At 30.7% G+C, this 8942-nt stretch overlaps 1 protein-coding gene across 1 annotated transcript; it reads left to right on the top strand.

The window, feature by feature from the left end:
- Positions 1–7898: 7898 nt before the first annotated feature.
- On the top strand, positions 7899–8411 carry LOC140871956 (auxin-responsive protein SAUR32-like). The gene has a single exon (XM_073274696.1). The coding sequence runs from the start codon at positions 7899–7901 to the stop codon at positions 8409–8411; it is 513 nt and encodes a 170-aa protein (XP_073130797.1).
- The last annotated feature ends 531 nt before the right edge of the window (positions 8412–8942 follow it).

The raw sequence follows: 8942 nt of genomic DNA, 5'->3' as shown, positions 1-8942 counted from the left end.
ACACAGAGGGATTAAGAATTCTGTTCGTGGACCTGATTCAGGAGTTGATCGAGCGAGTTATCAGTTCCTGGGATATACAAGAAGAGCAGAATTTTTTGTTGGAGTCCATAACCTCAAGTTAAGACTTGAGAGGTAAAATTTAATTCTGTTTTATTTTACTTGTTTGTTTTAATCGTTAGGATTTGATATCCATGATCTGGAATCGTTCCAGATCAGAAAATAAAAATTTTAAACTTCCGCTGCTACGGGTATCACATCTGACTGATCCAAGAACGTGTTCCAAAACATGTGTCGTAATAGTTAATAAAATAATTAAGATATGAAATTTGTTCATGATTATTTATAGTTTGGGTTCTTGTTCGCAGTTAGGGATGTAAACGAACCGAATGGTTCGTGAGCTATTCAGAGCTTGGCTCGGTAGAAAACTCGTTCGGTAAGCTTATCGAGCCGAGCCCGAGCTTGATTTTGATCTCGACAATTTTCACGAGTCAAGCTTGAACTTAAGAATATTCGGCTCGTGAGCTCGCGAACATGTTTGTTAATAAGCTTAGGAGTTCGAGCTCGGGATCGACTCGTTTAGGAGGCTCGCGAGCTCCAACTTGAGTTTGGCTCGTTTCGAAGGCTCACGAATATGTTCATTTAATTTATGTGACTTTATTTAGTTTGATTTTGAGTGGACAAATAAAAAATATTAATATTAATGCAATTGATATGATTAGAACATAATATTTTGTTGAAATTAATAAAGCTGAATTTACAATATATAGGATGTAGCCACAATTTGTATTTTTTATTTTAACTTTAAAATCATTGTATCAAAATTCTCTTAAAAACACAATAAATAAAATATTTATATGTGCAATATTACTAATGAATGACAATTCAATCAATATATTTTTAAAAAAACTGAAACAACAATTTTATTTAAAATGTCTTACGAGAATTAGAACTATATGTGATAGATGAATGATATTAAAAAATTTTAGTTAAAAGAAGTTGTAAAATTATCTAAATTAAGTTTGTTGAGTTAAAATTTATTAACTCAATATATGTATATATGCACAATATTTTAATAAATTTATATAATATCATTAAATAAAATATTTTATATACGGGCAGATCGTATCACAAGTAATGCTTATATCTCATTATAAAAAATAATAGTGTGGTGGTTTTTTAAAAATATTTTAAAATAAATATATATATTTTTGAAATCTAAAAAAATATATATTATAATAATTAATTCGTGCAATAAAGTTTTATATACTTGTGAAATAAGCATTGACTGTGTTAATTTTCTTCAAAAGTAAGTGCTCGAAACTTGGGTTTAGGATTTTTTGTTGGGAGCTTCAGATTTTATTTGAAAGATATAAATAATAACGAAACTTGAATTTTTAGTTTATTAATTATTTGATCGTGTGGTGAAATTTTTGGAATGATGAATACAATTGTACTATATAGCATAGGATAGTACACATTGAACTTGTACAGATTGAAAACAATCGAAGGATTGTGGTTGAAATTTGCATATAGAATTTGATCTATTATAAATTCGAATGTTTCAAGATTTATCATGACTTGAGCAGTTAGTAATGATATTGTAAATTCATAAAGATTGAAAACTTTAATAAATGATATTTGTGGATTTTTCGAATTGGGTTATGTTGGAGGTTGAAGTTTTAGATCATGGTAAGCTTATAAATCAAGTTATAGTCAATTTGATCCAAAAATTATAATCGAAAAAAATCAAACTCGAGCTCTGTTATATGTCTGACGAGCTTGAAAACGAGCCTGAAAGCGAGCTTGCTAACAAGCCTGCTTTATGAGCTCACTTAACGAGCCTGCTAACGAGACCGAAAACGAGCTCACTAACGATCCTGAAAACGAGCTCTCTAAAGAGCCTGCTTAACGAGCCGAACTCGATCCAGGATTGTTCAATATGATAAACGAGCCGAGCTCGAGTCGAGCTCGAGCTTTTATATATACTAAACGAGCCGAGCCCGAGCCCTATGATAAAAGCTCGGATCTCTCGAGCTCGAGCTCTTATTTCTGTCAAACGAGCCGGGCTCGAGCCCAATACTGTTCGGCTCGACTCTACTCATTTACATCCCTATTCGCAGTTTCTAACTTGATATCCGACGAGTTTTTTCAGCTAGCGAGAGCTCGAAAATATATATGAACAAATATATAGGTGAGAGGAGAGTCAGGACACTGGACTTTTTTTCTATTACGCGTATTGACCGATGATTTAATCTGAAAATTCTAGCAAGTGTAATGGTCAAGCAATAATATAATTGGATCAACTCCAAGTCGTTTTCATGTATACTATTATTTAATTATACTCAGGATATAAATTATTTAATTTAATTCAGAATTAAATAAAAGAAATGATTTTTTTGTGAATAATTAAACTAATTAAAATAAAATAATTAAATTTATCTGAACCAAATAACGAAATTAAAATAAATGGTGAACTAAGCTTAGTAGAAATTCAAATTTCAAGACAATGGTCAGGAAGTAGAAACACACAACGATACCAAATATAATTATTGTCATGTATTGAATTTAAACAAAAAATAATTATTTTAAATCACGATGAAATCCCCTATCTTAATAATCCTATTTTTATTTAACAATCCAATAAATGTAAGAAATCCACGCAAAAACCAATCAATAATATAAAATAAATCAAAATATTAATCAATACAACACGCAAACAACAATAAAAATTTGGCCCTATCATGGCCCATATAGAAAGATGAATACTCCATAAAATAAAAACTAGACGAAAATATAATGTTTGAGTTTATGAAATTGAAGAAATAAACTAAGAAATCTCAATAATGGCGCCTGAATCTTGCTCCCTCAAGTGCTTATTCACCTTCCTTACTCCAAGTCCTAGCCGTTGTCTCTAAAATTTGCCAAAAGTTATTTCATGTTGTACCAAAGTTTTCTTTTATATTTTTTGTCAAAACCCTATTTGTTCTCAATAATTCGTGTCCAAGAAATCACAAAACGTAACACGATAAAAAGTTTCCTTAAATTCCGAAATTCTGCACAGAATATGAAAATTTTCCGTGAAATAGCACAGAGTCCGGATAGGTCTAGACAAGGGTTTGTGCCTATGCATTTTTGGCAAGTTTCCAAATTTCCGACGTAAAATTCACGGATGTGGTTCCAGACCATACACAGGGTCTGTGCAACTGTGCCTTCAACTTCTTGACTTTTTTGGTTTGTTTCTCGCAATTCTTTCTTATTTTTCGGATAATTTTCAACGCGGCGTCGGAAATTTTGATTCTCTCTTCTATTTTTTAGATTTCTTTAACTTTTAATCAAACCTAAAAACATGAATATGATGATTTTAGCGCAAAATTCAGAATAAAAATGCTAGATAAGTATTAATACAACAAAATAAAGTTCTAAAATCGTCATAGGATTCATGCTTATCGCAGATCCGACCCTCAGATATGGTAGAAAAAATGGAAAATATGAAAGCTTGAAATATTAATGAAAGACCATAAATTATTCAAATTTATAACTGCATACCTAATTAAATATTTATAAGATGGAGTAGTCTTTAGTGAGATAAATGTGTTGACCAGTATTTATAATTAAAAATAATACGTTTGACATAAAAAAAATATTTTTTCATAGTCGAGTCAAAAAAAAATCAAAATCACAAAATTAATGCATAAAACCATCTCATACAAGCATCGAGTTAAAATTGCATAGATTTGATTCCCAATGAGATGATTTAATTCCCTAGCTTATTGGATTCATCCAAATTTCTTGTTTTATTACATGAGGGTATGTTTACTTAGGCCAACATTCTATCTTGGAATTCGTGTGATATATCTGTATCCTGTACACAAGGCTCACAATAGCTGAAAAATCCGATGCTAAATATTCAAAAGATATGGCAAGTTGATTATAAAAATATTGGTAGTCACTTATCAAGTTTAAATTTATCCTTCAATTCATTATCTTCAGGGATTCGTTCATGTTATTAATGTCTCAATTCTTGATCCGATAACTATATATATAAGAAACCACATTTGATTTTTTCTTTAACAAAATGTATGAGATCATGTGACAAAATGTTTATGACCTTATTTTAGACCTTAAGTAATTAAAGAGTCAGGATGTTGTTGCCTGATAGGATCGGGTCCAAACCGTTCTTTAGTATGAATTGGGTTTGGAGGCTAGACAAACTCTTCAGATAAACTTAGACCTTCGTATCGAATAGAATAGTTTAAAGTTAGAAATTCGATCCACAATGTACTCATTACACACATACACACTATTATTTTGATGCACGTGTCGTGTGTTTGTATAGTTTATTTTTTTTGATATACTTCAGGTGCTTGCACATACAGTCCATTTTTTTAATTAAAAAATATAATATAAATATAAATATATATATATATATATATATATATAATTTAAACATTGACCAAAGATATTTTGAAAATTTTGAAATTGCACATAAAATTTTGAAATTGCACATAAAAATATTAAAATGAAAAAAAAAACCTAAAGGCCACATCAATCGTACCAATTTGGTCGGTCTCCAAACCTTCCCTTGATATATATATATATATATATATATATATATATAGTTTTGCTATCCTCCCAATCCACCGTGTCCACATAATGTGTACACCATGAGGTGACACTCAACTATTGGACGCACAATTCATCACATCCAATCGTTGAGTGCCACTTCATGGTAGACACATTATGTGGGCACGGTGAGTGGGCATGATAACAAAATTGTATATTTTTTAAAACATAAAAATAAAAACAATAAAAAGTTTAGAGAACAATTTTGAAAAGTGATTTTTTATTAAAAATAAATAAATTTTATAAACATGATATTTTCGTAAATAAATATTTATCAATATAGACAAAATAAAATGACATTTTGGTAATTAAATATTACTAAAAGGACAATAAAAGAGGATTATTAGCAGGGGCGGCCCTAAGATAGGGCGGGTGGCCGACCTCCCAGGGCCCCACCTTGAGACGAGCCCTCGATTATTTTTTTAAAAAATCGTATTTAAATTAATATCCAAATAAATTTAACTAATAAATGGTGATGTAACATATAAATAAATTGTCAATAGGTTCTTATGACAAAAATATTGCTTCAAATGAGTTAAATCACCACAACTCTCATGGTTCACTAACTCTGTTCAATTTCTATATTCTTTCCTCATGCATGAAATTTCTCGCAGACCTCCGTCGCATCATAGGTAGATACCGTCAAATTTTTTTACTTATTATTCAATTAAACCATGTTGATTACTCAAATTTTAGGTTATGAAATTGTGTAATTTTACAAAATTTATATTTTTCTTTTTATTTTTTTTAATTTACTAATAGATTGTTGCATCATTATTTTATTAATTTATATTATACTAATTTATTATCTTTCTCTTATATATATATGTATATTTTTTGTTCGTATTTGACTTCATTATTTAGTACTATATATTTAGCATTTTTTATGAATTTAGTTAAACAATTCCATTTTTGCACAAATATTCATCATAAAATGTCAAGAAATGACGACTTTGTTTCAAAAAATACAAATTTATAAGAGTGAATTTTAAATAATATTGGTTGTTAAATAATTTATTTTGAGAAACTATATGTAAAATTATTTCTAATGTGTATGTTCTTTAAAATTATATGTATACATATATATATATACATTATTAAGGAAATATGATCATATTTTTAACTTCGTCACGTGCCACATTTTTTTCAGGACCGCTCCTGATTATTTGTCATACCAACAACCCTCAATTTTAATAAAATATATATATATATATATATATATATATATATATATATATATATGTATGTTAGTTTATGAGAATTCTTCTATATCTGCTAATTTCAGTTTTGTCTTCCTCTAAAATCTTCATAAGCTTTCTTAGGGGTCTCAGTACAGTGAGCAACCCTCCTTGCATGCATACTTGAGAACTTTTGTCGCCAACTCATAGTTACAATTAAAACAATATTTTTAATATAAAAATAATATGTTTCCATGAGCTGAGCTGAATCGAATAAGTGCGTCTCACATAATGAATTTACGAGTACTCAAGTTTTAATGCTCGTACGTACTAGAGAGCAAGCTAAAGACGTAACAAACCAAAAGCCGGTGACTTGATATACGGTTGAAATCCCGCACAATTCAACGGCCCAAAGTCCAGCAAACCATAATTTGAAGGCTAATTTTTTTTTTATTTAAAAAATTAGAGTCGAGTGAACTATACCAAACTAAAGCGAATTGTATTTATTTTGGTACACTCAGCACATGCAAGTGGGATGAGGTGGGGTTGCGGGGACGTCCCACCCTATTTTCATCACAAATATATTATTTATAATATTGATATATAAGCTACCTATTGTTGATTAATGCATGCACTAATATATTAAAAACAATTATTGTGATCTTACAATTAAATTTTACCAAACGTTTCATTTTATTTTATCTCATTTAATCCCGTGTATATATATATATATATATATTCATGTTTTTTCAGTAGTTGGAAATTTGTATCATATATTATATATATATATATATATATATATATATATATTCTATATATAGAGTTTCTTTCAAGTGCCCACCTATCATGCCCACCATCATGCCCACCAATGATGTGGCATTATTCTATTGGACCTACAATTTATCACATTCAATAAAATAATGTCACATCATTGGTGGGCATGGTGGTGGGCACTTGAAAGATATATATATATATATATATATATGGCACACCGCCTATGATGAATATTTAATTTCATAGTTTCTTCGACAAGACCAATTAGGTTCTAATGTTAGATCTGAGACATCATATATATTCACGCTAAAATTGCACTCATGGACACAATGTCAACTCTATTTTCAAATTCAAATATGGTGTTAGGAACTGACTAAACACAATGAATTTAGATAAAATTAAATTAAATTTAATTAAATTTGACTTGCACCAGTGCTAGAGATATATACATACCGCGCGTGATGCCAAGGTATTTATTTAAGTTTATATGTGAGGAAATCTTGGGAAGATTGAATTCCATTTTAATTTCAGAATTTAATGGGAAATTTTGTAGGAGAAAAAATATATATATATTTTTCCCCAACAACACTTTAATGAATTTCACGAAATATTTAATAATAAAAGCATGGATAATATGACACAAGTTGCAAAGCCAACAAACCCAAGCTAGTGTTGACCTTTTCCTCGTGCTTGCAACTCAAAATCAACGCTCAGAATTATCCAAAATAATTTAAAAATAAGAACAAAAATCAATGTTCAGATAAACTGGCCTCTTCAGGTCACTATAGGACGCATTAAAAAAGTACCCCTCCAATAATTTCAAGTAATAATAAACTAAGCCCGCCATTAACGAGTTGACAAATTACTGACCATTAATCGATTTATAGCCCAACTTAAAATATTTAATCCATATTAATTAATTTATTTATTACATCCTCAGCATGTCTTGCACTTTTACTATATATACACACACATTGATATTCACGCACATATCAGCCAATTGCAAAGGCAACGTCTCCCGTGAAGCCTAGCTACTGTTTCTTGCCCTTGGGAGCCAGCATACAAATTAGTTAACCCTTTTCACTTTTTCTCTTCGTTTTTGTTTCATATATATATGTTGCGATTTTCTGTGCATGATAATCATGAGTAATACAATGAGGCCAAGGATGAAGGTTATGTTCAATTTAGTTTATGACAGAGGTTGAATTCATATATCATCACTTGTTTTATAGTGTACGTACGTACTCAATTGTCTGAGAAATAGCTAAGTTCGATCTATTGTGTTTTTATTTATAATTTCTTACACGAGAAAAAAAAAAAAAAATGGAATATTTATATCGTGATGGTGTTAGAGGTAAGGGTAAGAGAGGGCTAATCTCCAAAACATGGGAGAGATGCAAATCCTTCAGTGGTGGGATGTCAAGAAAAGGTACTGCAGCTCTAACGGTGAAGAGCAAATCTTGGCCTCGAAACCTTATTTTCGACTTCCAGCCGAATCACAACGAAAGAAGATCACACAAAGTGGCTCCAGACGGATGCTTCTCTATCTACGTTGGATCGGAGAAACAGCGGTTCGTGATCAGAACTGAGTACGTGAACCATCCCCTTTTCAGGACTCTACTGGAAGAAGCCGAATCCGAGTACGGGTTCAGCTGCGAAGGGCCTCTGGTTCTTCCTTGCGAAGTGGAGCATTTCATCCAAGTGTTGGTGGAGATGGATAGCGAAGGTACGAGTAGGGAGAAAAGTCATGGCTGCAACTTTGTTACGAGGAGTCACACTTCTACACCATATCACATCCTCACGCCACCAAGATTAGTTCCCATCAACCATTTTTAGTGGCTTAATCTTGGTTATATTCTTACATGATCATACAAGTCGTTTGCAAAATTGAAATCATGGGACATATTTTGTCTATTGCATGCTATGTACAATTAATTACATGCGGATATGTCACATTTTGTAACAATATTATCATGTAAATCTATCTATATATATAAATAATATATATGCGATATGTACGTGTTGAATTTGAAGTTGGAAAGCAATCTTATTATTTTTGTTGTGTTACAAAATCTGTCCTTATTAGTGGACTTCTTTGAGGTGTTTAATTTCTATCGTACGCGTGACCAACTTGACATTTGTTATATGCACTTGTCAAATGGAGAAATTATTCATAAGAGACAAAGTGATTTATATAAAGAAAACCAAATTGGTGGTTGTGTTATTTCTTATCATAACTATTAACCAAAATATTATTATAATATAATGATATAGTAGCCAATCGAATAATAAGCTGATAAGGTTTAGCTTTCGGTACCAAAAGGCAATTGTACGTTTTAGTAATATATGATAAAGCCATCCTTCCGT

Source organism: Henckelia pumila, unplaced genomic scaffold (genome assembly GCF_033568475.1).
Source record: "Henckelia pumila isolate YLH828 unplaced genomic scaffold, ASM3356847v2 CTG_461:::fragment_3, whole genome shotgun sequence".
NCBI lineage: Eukaryota > Viridiplantae > Streptophyta > Magnoliopsida > Lamiales > Gesneriaceae > Henckelia > Henckelia pumila.
The sequence above is the reverse complement of the archived record's forward strand: the minus strand, read 5'-3'. Positions and strand labels throughout refer to the sequence as shown.

What these genes read in the sequence shown, in the direction of transcription:
- LOC140871956 (XM_073274696.1), top strand. Translation starts at nt 7,899, where the DNA reads ATGGAATATTTATATCGTGATGGTGTTAGAGGTAAGGGTAAGAGAGGG.